The following is a 19,725-nucleotide window of genomic DNA, read 5'->3' as shown; positions in this document are numbered from 1 at the left end:
GTTGAAAGAATCATGAAAGATTTTTTTTTAACTCTTAAACTGTCCTTCTGTAATTTACAGATGTGGTCATCAGGCCCTGGTTTTCATTTTGCAAATCTGATTTGCTTGTGCCTAGAGTGGTTAAAAGCAGATCATCAGTTTTATAGTTTGGCAGATTTATACCCAAATTTGTGATCGCTTTCATATCTAATAGTATTCACAAGGTGGCAGTATTTCTGAATTTGGAAGAATAAAGCTGAGAGATGCCAAGTTTGCAGATTTTCATTAAAGAAATTTAAAGAGAAGATTGGATAAAAGATGACAAGATCAAGGATAGGTAGAAGTAATTATTTAATTTACATTTGATGAGGTTCTTATTAGTTACCCTAAGTTTTCTAACTTGATTCTTTACCTTCATACTAAATTAGAAAGACGAGAATTAAAATACTATTTTTGCATCATTTTTTACTCAAGTTCTATTATTATTCTGACTTTTCACTTTTATTTTCACTACATTCTCTGTGTGTGTATATTTGTGTGTGTGCTTGTGTTGTGTGTCTGCTTTAAAAATCGTAGTTTCCCTACTCTCTCCTCTAGAGGGAGCACCATGGTCCAGGAACATTCAAGAATCTAAATGCTTGCTTTTTATACTTTACTCAAAATTTCTAGAGATTTCTAAAGTCCATTTTCCCATTTGTGAGAAGAGGATAATTTAAGATACTCTTAGAAACTCGTCATAAAACATCTAAAATTATGTGAAATTGAAATTTTAGAGACTCAAATTATCTTTGAACTTGGTGAAACTCATCTGCTTGCATTCCATGTCATTCCTAACTTCAACTTGCCTTCAGACATTTCTTCCCACATGACTTCCTTTTTGATAGTATATACAGGATCTCATAGCCTTGCTATTCTATGGCATATTCAATGGCATATTCTACAGCAATGGAAATGTTTTATAATCCACTCTGTCCCACATAGTAGCCACCAACCACATGTCACAATTGAGTATTTGAGATCTGGCTGGTGCTACCAAGAAACGGAATTTTAATTTAATTTAGTTTTAATCAATTTAAACTTAAATAGACACATAGAGCAAGTGGCTGCTGTCTTGGATAACTCAGATGAGGCTCCAAACTGCAAACTCTTTGTGGTTTGAGGCTAGCATGTTCTTAACATTCTCATGTGCAGAAGAAAACGGGTAATGGCTCTGTTTGAAATCTTGAATGGTATTTTAAAGTGTGTAAGTGAATTTCCAAGTACAGAACTGATTCATGGATACCCTTTAATAATAAATTATTGTAAGCAGCATAAGTACTTATCATTATTCAGACTTTCTCTAAACATTCTCCTTATTCCGTTGTATTACAGTATTCTGTTTATCTGTGAATGGTAGTCCCACTCAACTATAAACTCTCTGTATCTTAACACCCAGAACAAATCTAGGCACTCAGTTGACTTCTCAGTTATTTTTTGTTTGAATCCCATGTCCTCTGATGTTTTTGCTCTGTTTTGCTTTATTATTTAACTTCTTACCTATGTTTTTTTGTCTCTGCAGTAGTATCGCTGCAGGAGAGTGAAGAGTTGGTAAGAAAGTTTCATCATTTACAATGATGATTGACAGGCAAGACCATATAGGAATAGGTAAACCATGTTTTTAATCAAAATAAAGGAAGATTTTTTCGGTATTAGCTAGGGATTAGATTCAACTGCAAGTGATAAAAAATCCCAAAATAATAGTGGCTTAACAGAGCAACAGTTTCCTTTTCTTTCACGTGTAAGTGTTGGTTGTGTGGCCCTGCTGAGGGCAGTATGCCGCAGGGTCAGAGACCGGGGCTCCTTCCTCTTGTTCGTCCACCTTGGGTGACCTTGACCTCATGACGTAAGGTAGTGCCATCCAGTAGTGGAGAATTGGGGGTAAGGGAAGCATTTCAAGCAAGGGGACACAATGGAGAGATGAGCAGAGGGAGGTGAAGCTGCACAGGAATTCAGGGCTAGGTTGTGGATGCCTTGTAAGTCGTGGTAGAGATTCTCAGCTTTAAGTCTGAGTGGAGCAACGCAATAGAAAGTTTTGTATGCAGGGTGTGAGGTAAGGTTTCCCAGCTGCACTCATTCATCATACTGCATCCAGTTCAGATGCCACTTCCCCTTGAAGCTTCTCACAAGAGGACCACACAGTTTCAGTGTCCCTCCTCTGTACACATGGCCTTTGTTCATGTTATTCTAATCATGGAATAATGCGTTGTCACATCTCTTGTCACTTCCTGGACCCTGAGCTCCCAGGAGTGGACTCATGCCGCTAATGCTCCTCCTAAGCCTCCTCCTTTATTCTCTTCTTTGTTGTCCGCTTACCTGTAATCATCACTAACATTTTTATTATTGTCATCTTTCCATCTCTATCTAACCTGACCCTCTAGCACCTAGCACAGAGCATAGAGTAAATGTGTCCTGATTAATTTAGAATCAGTAAGTAATTTATCAATATGTAGTAGGCCTTTTTTTTTTTTTAACACTAATGGAAATGCTCTCATCTGCATAGTTGCTCCTTTTTGGATCCTTGATCATCAAAAGTATTTTTTTCCTTCTCACCTTTGACAGATCCTTGAGCAGAGTTCTCTTTCAACCCCTGTGTTCTGACAGTACAAATATTCATAGTAAATTCATTCATTCATTCATTCCTTCCTTCATGCAGCATGAAATCATATTTTCTGAGCATATGGTATGCACAATACTGGGAAAGTTCAACCATGAACAACATTCATTACATCTTAATGGAGGTAAACAGAGCTTAAACAAATGACTACAGATTTGGAAGGAAGCAGTGCTGTAAAGAAACCTAAAGTAGTATAAAGAGAAAAAGCTTAGTGGGCAAGGCCCTTTCTTTTCATTTGGTGTCCTGTTTTCTACTCTTGCTCATGAAATGTTCTGAGTAGCTTCAAATATGTTTTAAATTGAATTGTATAGAGTCCAGTTCCTCTGAGAGGTGACCGAGTGCAGCCAGTCTAGGGAGATGTGTTCCTTATTTGTTTGCTTTGTTTTATTTTAAAGAAAAGCTGTGGAAAATTCTTTCAAGTGTAAGTTTAAATGACTTTATTAATATTTGTTCTTATTTGGTAGCCTATAGTAACATTTTTACCCTGCTTTAATTGAAGGCTCTTGAGATCTGTCAACAGAGAAACTTTGTAGAAGAGACGGTCTATCTTCTGAGTAAGTAGCTTTTGTTCATTTTGGTCGCCATAAACTAAGAAATGGGATGACAACGTGAAGTAAATTGTCTAAGAAAGGACATAGGTTTTAGACCAATGTAACACAGAATTTGAGCCTATTTTATACAATAACTTAATATATGAAAACAGACTTCACAGCACAGTAAAGAAGGAAGAGTTGTTTAATAAATGTTGAAATAACATATTGGTAATTTATAATCAACATATAAAAATTTATCAGTTTATACCTCACAACATAGATGAAAATAAATTGTAAATGAGTTGACAAGTTTTTTCATTTTTTAAAAAATTATAATCAGCGTATATTACCATCATATTGGTAGAAAATAAATAATCACTTTTAGAAATCACACCCTAAATAACTGGAGGAAATGCAATTGAATACCATAGTTTTGGAGAAAGAGGAGAGCTTTTTAATATAATCTAGGTGTCAGTGTTCCTGGTCTTCTGGCTCCTACCTCCACATGAGTCACAGTTTTTGTACCATGCATCCCAAGAAACAAAACTTGTCATCTTTTCACATTCTTCCAAAATGAGCCACGAGCATGACAGCAATGTGGGTTGTACTGAGAATTGCATAATGTGGCATATAACATAACATTCTTATCTGGTGTTTCTCCATTGTCACTTCCCTGCTGACCTCAGTAGGGTTTTTCCGCTTTACACTTTTCCCTTATACAACACTCACCCTCATTGGCCTCTTTGCCTCTGTTGAAAAATAATCCAAATCCTCTATTCCCATTTATGTGTATGCAGATTCATGGGTGCTCAGCCACAAACCCAGAATTATCCAGTTGTAGCACCTTCCCTTCTTAGGAGAAGTGCTTTTGGGGCTGCATTTTGTTACTTCAGCATGTTCCTGGGGTTCTAATCACAATTTTAAGTAGCTCATCAATTCACTAATTGCAAACGGTGTTCTCCCCAAGAAATATTTTGGTGGAATAAATTTTTGTCATGTTGTCTTAGCAGCAGTAGAGGACTTACAGGGACATATAGTCTGATTTTATAAAAACTTGAAAATCCTGTAAACATTTTAAATAACCATTTTTAGAGATATAGGCTGTGGAAATAATATTTATAAGAAACACAAAATGCTATGGAAGGGGTATCAAATGGGATATCATTTCATTCACGAACCAGCTTTTATCGGTTGATGATGGCCATGTACAGTGAGAAGGATTCAAGATCCTTTACTAGTTCCTGTGCAAGCCCAGAGACAGCGGTAAGGGTGACAACCTACAACCAGGCAGTTGCTGTCCCTCCACTGAGTAAGGCTTTCTTACATGTACTGTATTAAACACTCATGGAAAAATTTAAACTATTAAAATGCCATAGATCAATGAGCAAAGTGTGTAAAGAAGATTAGCCAATAGAAGCGTGGTTGATAAATACTTTCATCTCATGAGGGTTATTGAAAGACTTTCCTCTGAACTTGGGAGAGAAGAAAATGAGGTAGCCCTTTGATAATCGAATTTGCAATTGGCACAAAGTGTATCAGAAAAGCAATATGCACAGCTGCATCATGAGGCAGAGTGACTTTAGGGACTTTAAAAGTCTTAAGTGTATCTGAATGTGAAGGTATTGACCTCCAGAATATATATAAGTCTACCAAAAGTAAGTCAGAGTATGACAGACCTGGCTTCAAATTCCGGGTGTACTATTTAGTAGTTGTATGATCTTAGCAAGCTACTAACATTTCTATTTCCTTTTCTATAAAAGAGGAATATTAGTAGAACATGCCTCATAGGATGGTAGTGATGGTTAAATGATGCCATTTATATGAGGCACTTAAATGAGTACTCAGCACAGAGTAAACATCCAGTAAATAGGAGATATTTATTTTACTATGTTATAGAGAGTAAATGTTGGTGTCACATGAGAAAATAGCCTTGTCTTAGCTTTCCAACTATGTAAACAAATTAAGAGATATGCAGTTTTTTTAAAAAATCATTAAAATACCTTAAATGAACTCTTTCTCCCATCTTCACCCCACCTAGGCCGAATGGGTAATAGCCGAAGTGCCCTGAAGATGATTATGGAGGAATTACATGATGTTGATAAAGCAATCGAATTTGCCAAGGAACAAGATGATGGAGAGCTGTGGGAAGATTTGATTTTATATTCCATCGACAAACCACGTAAGCATAAAAGCCATCTGTGGTTATAACTTTTTTTCTGTCAGTGTAGCCAGTTATGTCTAGATTAAAAACTATCTCAAGATACATTGGGTAAAAAAAAATGGCAGTGTACCTACAATAAAAATAGGCCAGGTGTGTTGTAATGATTTCCAATACTCCTCCTGTGCTGGAAAACCTGGAGCCTCATCACTTTGCATTACCTGAATGTGATGAAGAACAGGTGGCTACACAGTCTATTAATTGTGTGCCCATGAGGCATGTTTTTACCTGCTGCAAGCAAATTGAATAAATGTCATCTGGGTTGTGTTGGTGTGTTTTTGTTTGTTTTTAGCTTGTATATGGGAGTGTTTATAGTTTAAGTGTATAGACCGTACCAGTCTTTTTTGGAAACATGTAACTGTTCTGGACATTGATGGTATTTGGATGTTTGCATTGTAGCATTTAGCCTCTTTCCGGCGCTATTTTTATCAGTACGGCACCCAGAGTTTGTATTTGCTGGTCCTCAGCTTGACTATTTGCATTGGGTCTCCCATTTTGGAAAGGAAAAAACAAGAGCAGTCACCTACAGAAACCTGACTCTTTTGAAAATAACTAATAGTGGTGATGTGAAATTGCCTCTTTCCTTTTTTGTTTTTTTTTTTAAGTTTGGTAGGAAATCTTTATGTTCATGTAACTACCTTAATCCGAAATTGACTTTATAAACTATCCTCTTGACAATATAAGGAGTCTCATTTGTAACTAGCAAGATAAAGAATAGTTTAAGAATCTCAAGAGGCAAAGTGATGTCACAGAACACATCAAAACTTGAGGCTGGCCTGAGTGAATTTGGGCACATTACTACTTAGCTGTGTAACCCTGGAAAAATTAAACACCCCATTTCCCTTGTCTGTAAAATGCGGCCACAGCATTCGTACCTTGCACAGTATTTGAGGAAAGTGTATATAATACCTGAGCAGTAATCAGTTGTCAATAAATACTGTTTGCACTCATTTTGATGCTAAAAACTGTATTTTGAAGGCAAGTAATCATTTGTTCAACTGTTTTAAAACAGTTCTTATTTACTTTCTCCTTCATGTCTTAAGGAGCGTTAGTTGTTGGAAGTTTAGAAGATTAATTCTTAAGAGTTTAGAAATCTAAATGGTTTTAACACTTACTTTGAAGGAAATAATTTTTTCTTTGAGTTACTTTTGGTCTAAAATTGCATTATGTGCAAATTATGTGCAAATAAAATTGCATTATAATGTTGCTTTTATGTACATTGTTTTATGTGATATTTTGTAGCATTTATTACTGGCTTATTAAACAACATTGGCACACATGTTGACCCAATTCTACTGATTCACCGTATTAAGGAAGGAATGGAGATTCCCAATTTGAGAGATTCCTTGGTTAAAATTCTGCAAGACTACAATTTGCAAGTAAGTATCCTTTCTTGGACAAATGAGCATGCTGAATGAGTTGACTTAGTACTGGATAAATATTTCTAGGGTTTATGTTAGGTGTCAGTTAAAAACTTTCGATTTTATGGTTACATTTTATTTAGGCCCAGATATTTAGAAAACTGTTCAGAGTAATTAGAAACGTCACCTTTAAAATTGTGTTGTCCAGTAATACCTTAAAGGCCTTAAGAAGGCTATTTGATTCTTTAGCTGTCTCCAATTTTCAGTTGCTTTTGAGCAGACATTCTTATATTTGTATGGTTAATATAACATGAAATTGAGGTATGAAAGCAGTTATAGTGGCCATTAGATCAGGCCACCCCAACATTTTTAGGGAGAATAAGTATTGTGTCCATTTGAGGGAATTAACAAAAATGTTTTTCAGTAAGGTAATAATTTTCTTTGAAGCCATTCAGTAATCTGTTGCCTGAAAGCTGTTAAAAATAGGATTTTATTTAACCTTTTGTCTGTTTTCTAGAATAGTGCAACTTTATTATCCTTGTTAAACCAGAATTTGTGATAAGAACAGTGGAACTCATTATTTTCATATAAATTATTATGCTAATTACAAAGCATCTTAATCTTTTCCTTAAAAAAACTCTAGCAATTACTATTTTTCAGGATGCTGGTAGCTTCTATAGAACTTGAATTAAAACATTTCCTTAAAAATTCAGACTGTTGGCCGGGTGCGGTGGCTCACGCCTGTAATCCCAGCACTTTGGGAGGCCGAGGTGGGTGGATCACGAGGTCGGGAGATCGAGACCATCCTGGCAAACACGGTGAAACCCCGTCTCTACTAAAAATACAAAAAAAAATTAGCCAGGCGTGGTGGCGGGCGCCTGTAGTCCCAGCTTCTTGGGAGACTGAGGCAGGAGAATGGTGTGAACCCAGGAGGCGGCGGAGCTTGCAGTGAGTGGAGATCGCAGCACTGCACTCCAGCCTGGGCGACAGAGTGAGACTCCGTCTCAAAAAAAAAAAAATTCAGACTGTTGTTCTTCCTCTAATTCACTTGAAAATGAGTTTTTGTTAATAATGGATGAAATTGCTTTCCTAGAAATAATTTTTGCAGGTAAAGCCAAAAGAAAAGGCTATTAGCTGAGGAGCATTATGATATGAGATCCATTGGGACAGGATTCACCATGCAGGTTGCAAAGTAGAAGTCTGCCTGCACTCAGGGTAACAGCCTTAGGTAAGAGCAGGGTGGAAAGGAGAAGATATTGCAGAAACATTGGTGACATCAAAAACAGATGTAAGAGATGAAAGGGATGGCAGAGCTGCAAGGTCAAGAGGTTGTGCCAGAGAGTGCGACGTCATTAATGTTTCTAAAGCGGAGTCATGGTGTATACATGTTTAAAAAGTGGGATGATGGTAAAGGTCATTTGTGTAGAATTAGTAGAGAAACTGAGGCCACAGCCTTTCTGAGTCATCCTAATGGACATGAAGGCCAGGAGGAAGAAACGAGGTGCCCTAAGCCAGGCTCCAGCTTCTCATTGAAGAGTCCACAGGGGACAGTGGTATTAACTGGACAACACAACTTTAAAATTGAAGAAGTTTAAAGATGGTGGTGGGGGTGGGAATGAGGGTGTGAGAGATCATGGAGACTTCACTCAGGAGAGCTTTGTGAGAAATTGGGTTCATGGGAGAGAAATTTGTATTCAGTTAAGCCAAAGAAGTAGATTACCTATTCCACAGAAAGCTTAACGATATACAGGCATGTATTTCCAGTGGGATTTGGAGGTTTGCAGATGACCCAAGGGAAAGGTTATTGGAAGGAGAATGAGAAAGGCAAGAAGGAAATAAAAATGTGGGAATGGGTTAATAGGCAATGAGAGGTGGGATGAGGAGCTGGCCTTTTATGGCCGCGCCCTGGAAATCCAGAAAGGTGACGTCCCTGCCTGGGGAAGTCACTAATTTAGAAAGTCAGAATTGGGCTTTGATGAAAGTGGTTTCAGTGTCAGACCTTATAAGCCTCTGAGTGTGAGTGAGCTTGATAATGACCTGTACTTCACTGGCCCTTACCAACCCCAGGCATGCCAGGATATGCTTTAGGTTTCAAATCCACATTTGATGAGAAGTCATTTAGGTGTCTCTGGACAACCCTCCCCCAAGGGAAGTAGTCAATAATTATCCCTCTGCCTTCTCCAGTAGTGCAAGAAACCTGGCCTCCGGGTTAGAAGTTGTGCCTTTCTTTTCCCCCAGCCTCCACAATGACTGCAAAACCACATAGTGCATTCCTCTGTCTAGGTCATTTTTCCAGAGAACCAAGCTCATGGGCACCACTGTGGTCTCCATGTTCATTCATTTTTAATACATAAATTTGCATCGTTCTGAGTCAGCTGGAAAAAAAATGAAATTATTATTAGATGCAAAATGAATGCCTAACATAAAAATTTATACTAAAGAAGCTGCTAAATCAGTGTCTTGTCTTAACTAGAGCTTTTCCTCAAGATATGTAAGTATGTAGTTTGGTAATGTGTTAAGGAGGTTCAGAATTATTTAGCCAGTGGGTCCAAAAAGCTGTGGTTGCCCATGAATTCCCCCAACCAAGGAGTGGCTTCTCAGAGGGTGAGGGAGAGATGAACAGGGAAGGCAGCAGAGCCTGCGGAAACTGCTGCATCTGGAGTCCCCACTGGAGCTCAGGCATCTTGTTGGAGAATGCAAACAGAAAATGCTCTCCGGGGGCAGGTTCTTCAAAGAATTCCAGGCATTATTTTTCACTCATAGATCAAGAGTTTAAAATATTTCTCTGCTCTTTTTACATAATATATTAATGACCACTTAATGTGTTTCCTTTCTCTAGGCAATCTGTTAGAGTTCACTGTAAAAATAAATCTATCCAGAGAGCGTTTTGCAATTTCCAGAAGGATTTCACATGCATGTTTTTATTTTATTCTTTTTTTTTTATTTTGTATTTCATTAAACTATGTTGTTTTTCACATACTCTCACCTAGCAAAGTAAAAAATTAACAACCTTATTCAATCTGAAAATTTGGGAGAAATTTTGCATGTTCATCAATTTCCAGGAATCTGGAACTGACTGTGTGTGTGATGGGGTTGGGTGGGACAGTAACCCCAGGGGATATCAAGAACCATTCAGTAATGTAGGGATCTGTGGTCAGATGTTGGGGAAGTGTTCTCACAGGGTTTCTCAGCACCTTTTTGCTAGTATCCGTTGGAAATCTCTAAAGGGAGATTGACAATAGAGCATATAGCATTTCAAACTTACTTGGTCACTGCTTTGGGAGATCATTCATTAGCCAGTTGTTAATTGGAAGGTGGGTGAGAGAATGTTGTGGGAAAAACTTGAAATGAGTAACTCTTCTGCTTTTGGTTTCACATTTTCTAAAATGTAACAGCTTTCTTCAACTGAAGGTTAGCATCATTAGGTTTGTTAGATGCCTATGACATGACATAGTTTAAGGAAATAGTATAATCAACTACATTAGCAGTATTTAATTTCTTTAACTTTCTATGTTTTTATACCTAGCTACCTTGTTAGTGTAATCACTGCACAAATTTTAAAAGCTTCATGAAGTCAGTAAGATGCAAGTAGCATGTATTGCACGTCATAAACTTTAAATGTTTCTAGGCCTGATTTCAAGGACAAATAGCACTTACTTTGATATAACTTACTTCCAAAACAATATGGTATCAATGATACTTCAATTTTTACATGCACTGACCAGTTTCCAAATGAGTTTATGCTATAAATTTCTAATGTTTTATATTTTCTATTTTTAAAACATTATAAATTTAGCATTTATTTATTTAGTATTTGTATCCATTTTTGTAGTTGGAGGCTTTTTTCCCTTAAGAATTTCAGCATCTTTGTTCTTAAACACTTTTCTTGATGGTTTTATTTGACAAACATTTTGTCTTCACAACAGTTCTGTAGGAACTATCATCTTTGTTTTACAGAGGAAAAGACTGACTCTCAGAAAAGTTAAATGATTTGCCAGTCTGGGAAGGTGATGAACTGGGTTTGAACATAGATCCTCTGACTAAATCTCATGCCTTTTTTAAATCCATGACTACATTACCTTTTATAGCCAAAAGTCATCTCTAAAAAATCTGCTAATTAGAGTGGGGTCTTAGGATTTTTCATTATGGATAACACCTCTTGGGAAAAGAATATAGCAAGCATGTTTTAAGTTGCTTCTAAGGAGGTGTCATGGTGCAATGGAAATCTCACCAGGCTAAGCCTCCTGAGTCCCTGGTGTGAGTCTAACCCATAAGTAAAGTAGCAGATGATCCTGAACAAGTCATTGCACATCCCTGGACCTCTGTTTTTCCTAGAAAAATAAAAGGGAGCAGGGGCTAGATTAAACGTCGATCTTAGATACTTTAGGGGCTGCAGACATTCCTAAGGCTAACTGGAGCTAAGGCATTAGGTACAAAGCTGAATTGCCTTTAGCCAACACCTACCTAGTTAGGTTTCTCTACATTTCTCTCTGGAGCAGGATGTTCAGCTTTGGGCACTGGTTTGGGTCTCCTGATTACAAAAATTTCGAAGATCACTACAGAAACCTGTGACTTAGCCTTTACAAGATGGACACATCTTATATACCCATACCATATACCCATGGACCATATACCCATGTACACACACATACCTCATGCAAACTGGTAAACTGATTCCAGATATCTCCATGCCTTCCAAAGTTATTTTTCCAAATTTACATTTGCTACAGTCCCCATAGTCCTTTATTTCCCATATCTCTACTTTGCAATCCAAATGGGATAAGAGGAAATAACGCTTCTTTCTTACCTTTTTTGGGGCCTACATGGGTTTCTTTTTGACTCTCAGTATATAAACTCCTAATTTTCTTCTGTGAGAGAGTTTTTGAATTTATAAGTTCATGAAATAAACTTTTAAGACTAAATGAGATTTGTTGTTTTCCTTTTGATATTATTTCAGTTTTGCCTTATCACAGCTTTTAGGTGACCATAGGTGGCCTGTGACAACGAGGTGTAGCTTTTAAAACTAATTTGGTACATCCATACTTTGTGCTATTAGAAATTTAAATACAATTGTGTTTATAAGATTGTTTCTGAACTCCAACATAAGACCTTAGGATCTCTTTCCCTTCGTATTTCTCTGCAACTCATTATCTTTATAAGAATCCCAGCCAAAAGCAAAGCTTTTTCAAGAAGAATTCAAGTCCCATAGCATTGTGACCTAAAGGAAGGATTAGAAATGAGGGGAAAAGTTTCTCAGTCTAACCCCGTGTCATACTGGGGGCTTTTCAAACCAGGTAACTATCTGTCATTTGCAGTTCTAATGACAAGCATTGCAGTATGAACAAGGCAATGTGAGCAAAATGTTTAGTGTTCGAAGAATCTTTTAAAAGAAAATTTCAGAATTTTATTTTACTTATTTTATTTTATTGTGAATTTTTATACTTGTAATAAGTAATTATTACAAAGGTAATAATTATAAAATGTGTAAGTTTATATTATTTTATTACACATTTTTATTTGGCGACTTTTGATGGCATTTTTCCCATGGCCGCCGTTTCTAATGAACCATAACAACTTTGCTGATATACAGTTTTTTTATTGCTTTATAAAACCTCTATAGGTCTGGTGTTTTGCTTTTGGTTGGGATTATTATCACTGATGACGAACTGCAGAGAAATAAGGAGAAAAGGGGAAGATAAGGCAAATCTAAGTTGTCATGTTGGTTTTCAACAGTTGTATTGTAAATTCATTCTTATTTAAATTTACAGTAGCACAAAATATAATATGTAACAGATTGTTTATAGAAGCCATAGCTGGTTGACTTCAAAATGATGAAAAGGAAAGAATAAAGGTCTTGTTGATAAAATATGTAATTTAGAAAAACTTAGAACTATGGAAGGAAACAAAGTAATATTAAGAAAACAAGAATCCTGGAGTAGGATGTAAGAAGAAATTGACCCCTAGATTTGAATAATCTTGGAAAAATACAGGAAAGTCCCGTAAGGAAAATAAATCTCTGAAAAGTAGTATTGTACTTTCTAAGCTATACCTACAAGTCTTTTTTGAGATGAGAATTAATACTGTTATGAAGTTGAGGAAAGAAAAGCCTGGTGTATCCTCAGTGAAAATCTTTTTGTTTCGTTTTGAGACAGGGCCTTACTTTGTTGCCCAGGCTGGAACATGGCAGTGGTGCAGTCGCAGCTCAGTGTAGCCTTGACCTCCTGGGCTGAAGCAATCCTTTCACCTCAGCCTCTGGAGTAGTTGGCACTACAGGCATGTGCCACTATGCCTGGCTAATTTTTTTTATTTTAATTCTTTGCTGAGACAGGGTCTCACTATGTTGCCCAGGCTATTGCCCAGGCTGGTCTTGAACTCCTGGTCTCAAGAGATCCTCCTGTCTCAGCCTCTCAAAGTGCTGGGATTATATGTGTGAGCTACACCCATCCGATTGTCAGTGATATTCTAATAGGAGATATAGATTACAAAGCAAAGGTTAATAATGGTGCTGTTTAATTTACCAAGTAGAGATATTTCATAGAAAAGATGTTTCAAACTAGTTTTAAGTTCTGAAAGTGATATCAGAGGCTGTCCAACACAGAGAATAAGAAACCAGGGTAAAACAGGAGGAAATAGGTGAGAAAGTTTTAGTGGGTTAAAATGATTGATCTTTGAAAGGCCAGTTAGGCGTACTTTGGAAAACAAAAACTACTTTTGGTGGGGAGGAGGACATATCTTCAAAACTGCATACTTATAAGCTTCTGTAGTCTATAAACATTCAGGAAACATCACAAAATGTATTTGCAAATTCCGTAAGGTTTGAGAAAAAGGCACGGGGAACAATCAGCATAAACATAAAAAACAAAGTCCATGCAGACTAAGTTTTCAACACCTAAAGTAAGCAAAGAATACAAGTTTATATCAATATCTTTGAAAACTCAGAAGAACTGAACTATTTTCTAGGAAAATAATAAGTTATAAAAGTTTACTCAAGCAAATAGAATAAACCTGTAGTCATTAACTAAATTGGCAGTCAAAATGTATAGCTACAATAAAGGCACTTATTCCTTTAGGGCCTATAGACAGTTTTAGAGACAAGTTTTATCAATCCTTTTAAAAAAATAGGTGGCTGGATATGGTGGTTCATGCCTGTAATCTCGTCACTTTGGAAATCTTAGATGAGCAGATGGCTTGAGCTCAGGAGTTTGAGATAAGCCTGAGCAACATGGTGAAACCCTGTCTCTACTAAAAATACATAAGTTCTCTGGGTGTGATGGCTCATGCCTGTGGTCCCAGCTACATGGGAGGCTGAGGCAGGAGGATCACTTAAGCCCAGGCGGTCAAGGCTGCAGTGAGTTCTGATCATGCCACTGTATTCCAGCTGGGTGCAGAGCAAGACCGTGTCAAAAAAAAATTAATTAAAAATAATAAAACTAAATAAAAACAGGCAATGTCTGTTTTACATTTACTTTTCCGGATAATAGAATGGACAAGTTCCTCAATTCCTTATGGGATGCTAGTGGAACCCTAGTACCAGCATTATGTGAGGGCAATATGGGAAAATTATAGCCCTATCTTTTTTTTTTAAACACAAATGCAAAATAATGCATAAATCAATAGCAAATTGAACTTGACCATTTATTCAATTGTTAAAAGTACATCCATATCATAAATGTTATTAGTTCTCCCTAAAATAATCATCTGTATGTTCAATAAAATTTTAATCAAAATCTCCAAAGAATTTTCGTGGAAATTGATAAACTGGTCTTAAAATTTACATAAAATTAAGAGTAAGATTATTCTTAAAGAGGGAAGGTATTTTATTAGATATCCAACTTAATATGTGGGAGTATAAAATGGCATATAACCACTTTGGAAAACCGTTTGACATTTACTTGAAAAATTAAACATACACCTACTCCATGACCCAGGAATTTCACTCCTTTGTATTTACTCAAGAGATGAAAATCAGTTCCATAAAAAGATCTGTACAAGAATGTCCTCTGGATTTCCTTAGTAGCCCTAAACTGGACATAACCTCAACATGCATCAACAGGAGAGTGTACCTCAGGGTTGTTGCCTCTTGGTGACAAAGTAGATGCCGTATCAGTAGGCTTTACAGCCACACTCCATATAGCACATGCAAGAAGCAAGGGTTTTTTTCCTAATGGGGCTTTGCCTTTTTATTTGAAAGGGCCGCTTTCCCAGGCTTGATGTTTATCTTGTTGACCAAGTCTATGTTACGTGAGCCCCAGCCAGCTGTATATTTCAGTTGGACACACCCTAAACGAAGTTGGAGTTGTGTTTGAAAAGAAGGAGCAGGAATGGTAGAGGGCAAGAAGGTGTCAACTGTGTTTGTAATACTTTATTTTCTGGAATGAGATCTGAAGTGTGGGAAAATATTAACATTTGTTAAATCTAGGTGGTAGGGACTTTTGGGTCTTTTTTTTCTTTTCAGTTATTTTTAGTATTTCATATTTTAAAAAGAAAAATAGCACAAAGTAATGAAAGATAGTGCTCAGAGCAAGAGCAGCAGTGATCGGTGCCATTCTGGTCATTGAAACCTGAGTAACAGAAGAGAGTGCATGTGCCCTAAATATGTGAAGAACATCACATTAGCAAGTTAGAAGGGAGATGGGGAAGGTGATGATAGGCTATGGCTGGGAAGATAGGCTGGGTAAGATGACCTTGAAACATGGCAGTGATCCAGAATCATGAGTGTGAAGGTCAAAAAGGGGTGAGGATGATCTGCTTATGCCAACTGCTGTGGCATCTGACTTTCGGCCATCAGCGTCTTTATAAAAAAGACACTCATGGGAAATTCCAAACATGAACTTTTGAGGGTAAAATGAATGTGAACAACAGCACATTTTTCATGAGTCACTGGTGGAGTTGCTACTAGAAATCCATAGTCAACATAATGCCTTGTCATACATCTGATGTTGAAAGCAATACATGTAGATTGTAATACATTATAATCTTGTACTGTCTTCCTTCACTTATCACCTTTAATTGCCATCCATCAAATTATTACAGATGTTATAGAATAAGTGATTACATTCTATAGAGGATAGTCTCATATTTTGAAATACCTGCCTGGGATCATATAAATGAAACTTAAAATGTTTTCCTGTTTTTCTGATTTGGAGCCTTGGATTTTGACCAGATGAAGTAGTAAATAGCAGTAAGCTGTATTTATGTACTTTCCCCTCTCCTGGCTGTTTGCCTCTGAATAATGAATTTTCCTAGAAACTGCTTTCTGCAGGCAAACAGATTGTACCTGTTTAGAAAAATGTAATCCTGCTGAAGAGATGGTTCCTTCCTGGTTTGCATGTCTTACTGTTTTCCTTTTTAGCTTGCAGACACAGTGGCCTCTGTCTAGACTGCTGCCTCTGCACTTCTCTTATATTATTCATGCCATGGACCTGGAGCACCCACTGAGAGTCAGAGCCCTTTTTTTTTTTAATTATTTTATCTGAGATGTTGTGGTTGAAACCATTACTCTTTGTTTTTTATTTTTTGTCTTCAAGGCTAAGCAGCTTTATATGTTAGCTTTTAAATTTACTTAAAGTTTTCCTGACATCAATATTTCGTAGCTGTCTTTCTTACTGTATTGGTTATTTTTCTCTTCTACCTGTATGTTTTAATGCAGTCTGTTAAAATTTTAGTTTGAGAGCAGTCTCCCTCTGTCGCCCGACTGGAGTGCAGCTGACCGGACTCAGCTCCCACTGCAAGCTCCGCCCCTCCCGGCGTTACGCTATTCTCCTGCCTCAGCTCCCGAGTGCTGGATACAGGCGCCACCACCTCGCCGGCTTAAGTTTTTTTTTGCTTTTTTTAGTAGAGACGGGTTTCAGCGTGTTAGCCAGGATGCGTCTCCATCTCCTGACCTCGCTGATCTGCCCGTTCGCCCTCCCAAAGTGCTGGGATTGACAGTAGATGTGTTTTTTTAAAAAAATCCAAAAAACAGCACTTTGAGAGCCGAGACCGCAGATCACGGAGGTCAGCGAGACGAGACCATCCTGGCTAACACGCGTGAAACCCCGTCTCTACTAAAAAATACAAAAAAAAAAAACTAGCCGGGCTGAGGTGGTGGGCGCCTGTAGTCCCAGCTACGCGGAGCTGAAGCAGAGAATGCCGTGAACCCGCGGAGCCGAGCTTTGCAGTGAGCCGAGATTGCACCACTGCCCACCTCCAGCCTAGAGGCGCAGAGATTAGAGACTACATCTCAAAAAAAAAAAAAAAAAAAAAAAAAAAATCCAATAAACATTTGATTCGTGCGTAGAATTTATAAACAGAAAACCTTTATAGCAGTTCTCAATTAATGTAGGAATATAAAGTCATGTAATCTTGCTTAATCTTGTTCATCAGTACTAGAAATGGCAGACATAGAACTTGAATCTAGACATTAGTTTTGTTTTCCTGAATATTAATTTGTCTTTGTATAATTAGGGGGAAACGGCTTTTGGCGGGATTCGCCCAAAGCCAGTGCTCTTCAGGATTTTCAGAGGAACACGTGGACCACTAAGGATAGAGGGCTGTGGTGGGCTGCTCCTTTACTTTTCTCCCCCAGTGGCATGAATTTAAAACTTATGAAAGCAAAATGCCCATGTAGGTTGTCGAGTCGTGAGTAACTTCAGTATGAAGAAAGCCAGAGTGCCCCCTCTAAACAGCAGAACTTGCCACTGAAAGACACATGCTTCTCAGCCTCAGAGCTGCACTGTGGTGAGACAGCGCTATCTGTTATGTGAATTTCTGTGATGTGACGTCTGTTACTGCACATAACCACGTATGATAAGACACATAGGCCCCAAAGGGAGAAGCCACAGGCACAGCCCCAGAGCGTCTCTGTCCATCAGGCCTTGAATTTCTCCCTCTGAAAAAGCAGAAACAAGTTCTGGTTAAAAAATAATAATAATAAAATATAAAATGACATCTGGCTTATGTGGACCTCCTGGGCCTCTCTCAGTTTCCTACTAATACCTAAGAAAACCCAGCAAAGGGTGGAAGCTCACACTCTGCCCCACAGAATGGGCATGAAAGGTAAAGTGTTGCCTGCCCCTGCTGTGTCCCCACCTAAAAGTAGGGGAGAATCTTGGACCCCATCATGCCTCCAGTTCTGAAATACAACCTTGATACCAGCCAAGTGGAGGGTATCATCCTCCACTGTGTGCTTCTGACTTCTGAGGCTGCCAAAGCATTGTGATACCTCTTGTCATTCTCCAGGCAGGAAGTGGGGAAATAGTAAAAAGCCTACAGAGGAATAAGAAAAATGTGTAAAGAAACAAAAGCTGTAATGCTGGGGTGAAGAATAAGAAAATGACTCTTGTGACATAATATTTGTATCCATGGTTTTTTTTCAATTGTCAGCCCTCCCAGGAGTCACCAAATTTGAAGGTTATTATAGTCCGTTAATACCACACACACACACACACACACACACACACACACACCACATTCATAGCACTACGCTGAATGGTTTGGGTTGGATTTGGAAAGAAAAAGACAGGTTGCAGCCTGGAGGGAGATTGTATCTGTTTATTATCTATACCCAGTACCCTGTACGTGATAGGGACCCAGTACTTATTTGTGCAGTAAATAGATGAATTTATGAAGTAAATGGATGATTTTGGAATAACAGGTTTTCATTCTGGTTAAAGATCTGAAGAATGGAATGAGCACATGATGTAGGAGCCAAACTCTGCCCAAGAGAGTCTGTATAAGGAAGCCCTCTAACAATAGGGTTAGTTAATATAGGACCTTCTTTGCCAGACTTGGAATGTATGTTTGATTATACACATGCTACAGGAGCCAGTGTATGGTTGGAAGAAACGATGCACAGTGTAATGAGTGGATCCTGGCTGGCCAGGTCAGCCTGGCAGTGGTTTGGCGGGAAGAGGGTACTGAGGGCAAGAGAATCAGTGAGTGCCCCTTCAGAGTATTTCAGGCATGCCAGCTTTTGGAATCCCCAGTATGGTGTCCCTTCACCCCTCAGATTTGAGTCTATTTAAGATGGCTTTTCTTTTAAAATGTATGCATTAGATTCTGCTTCGTGAAGGCTGCAAGAAGATTCTCGTAGCTGACTCTTTGTCCTTACTGAAGAAAATGCACCGAACTCAAATGAAAGGTGTTCTTGTTGATGGTGGGTAAAATTGAAATAATCATATGGGCTGCATGCCCTGCTTTCAGAAACAGCCAAGCAGGTATAAACAGGGCATAATCCAAAGTGTGTGTGCTTTCTTACAGAGGAGAACATCTGTGAGTCGTGCCTTTCCCCTATTCTTCCATCAGGTAAAAAGGTTTTCCCAAAAACTTTCCCAAATATGTATTTTAATGATGAGTGGAATCAAAATTTTGGAATTAGCCAACTACCGTTTATAAAAAATGTATAACTTTCAGAATAACCCAGTGGAGAGAAGTGTTGTGACTCACATCCCGCTCAGTGGAATGCTGGTGTTGCCATTGCTTAGAGCTGAGGTTCTCAAGCTATAGGGTGAGTCAGCATCACCCACCAGGCTTGTTGGAACCCAGATCGCTGGCCCAGTCAGTCTCCCTAGAGTCTCTGGTTGCAAACTTCCAGGGCAGGAACTGAGAAATCTAACAAGTTCCCAGATAATGTTGATGCCACTGGTTCGGGGGCCCTTCTTTTAGAACTGTAATCTAGGATAAAACAAAATGAAAACTAACCATCAGCATTTAAATTTCAAGGTAGGAGAACCATGTATGTGTCTGGGGAAAAAAATTTATATGTAGCATTCTCTTTTCTTTAATCTTTTTCTCTGCTATATGGTTCTACATGCCCAAGTTATCTCACATTTCAATGGAAACATACATAATACCTGCCATCTAATTGGAACTGCCAGTCTTTAAAAGACATAAGCATTTGTTTATTTCTAGTTCTTAGCAGATATATATATATATATATATATACACACACACACACACACACACACACACACACACACACACACACACACATATGTATAA

At 38.0% G+C, this 19,725-nt stretch overlaps 1 protein-coding gene and 1 long non-coding RNA gene across 3 annotated transcripts in view; one reads left to right on the top strand and one right to left on the bottom strand.

The window, feature by feature from the left end:
• The window catches only part of VPS41 (VPS41 subunit of HOPS complex), a 191,804-nt gene that overhangs the window by 165,703 nt on the left and 6,376 nt on the right, over positions 1–19,725 (top strand). The window contains exons 23-27 of one of the 2 annotated variants that reach the window (XM_017867371.1): positions 3,132–3,186; positions 5,204–5,344; positions 6,626–6,762; positions 18,781–18,880; positions 18,985–19,029. In XM_017867371.1, the coding sequence (XP_017722860.1) occupies positions 3,132–3,186; positions 5,204–5,344; positions 6,626–6,762; positions 18,781–18,880; positions 18,985–19,029 (478 nt within the window). The remainder of the gene's footprint in view (positions 1–3,131; positions 3,187–5,203; positions 5,345–6,625; positions 6,763–18,780; positions 18,881–18,984; positions 19,030–19,725) is intronic. The other variant, XM_017867372.1, reaches the window with a different exon arrangement.
• LOC108526573 (uncharacterized) overlaps positions 17,100–19,725 on the bottom strand; it is a 27,532-nt gene continuing 24,906 nt past the window's right edge. Inside the window, exons 4-5 of the long non-coding RNA XR_001884556.1 lie at positions 19,171–19,398; positions 17,100–17,991 (exon numbers count right to left, since the gene is read on the bottom strand). This is a non-coding gene — a long non-coding RNA (uncharacterized LOC108526573). The remainder of the gene's footprint in view (positions 17,992–19,170; positions 19,399–19,725) is intronic.

The sequence above is a fragment of the Rhinopithecus bieti genome, unplaced genomic scaffold, assembly GCF_001698545.2.
Source record: "Rhinopithecus bieti isolate Rb0 unplaced genomic scaffold, ASM169854v2 scaffold_2439, whole genome shotgun sequence".
Classification (NCBI taxonomy): domain Eukaryota; kingdom Metazoa; phylum Chordata; class Mammalia; order Primates; family Cercopithecidae; genus Rhinopithecus; species Rhinopithecus bieti.
Note: the sequence above shows the minus strand (reverse complement) of the source record. Positions and strands in the feature narration are given on the sequence as shown.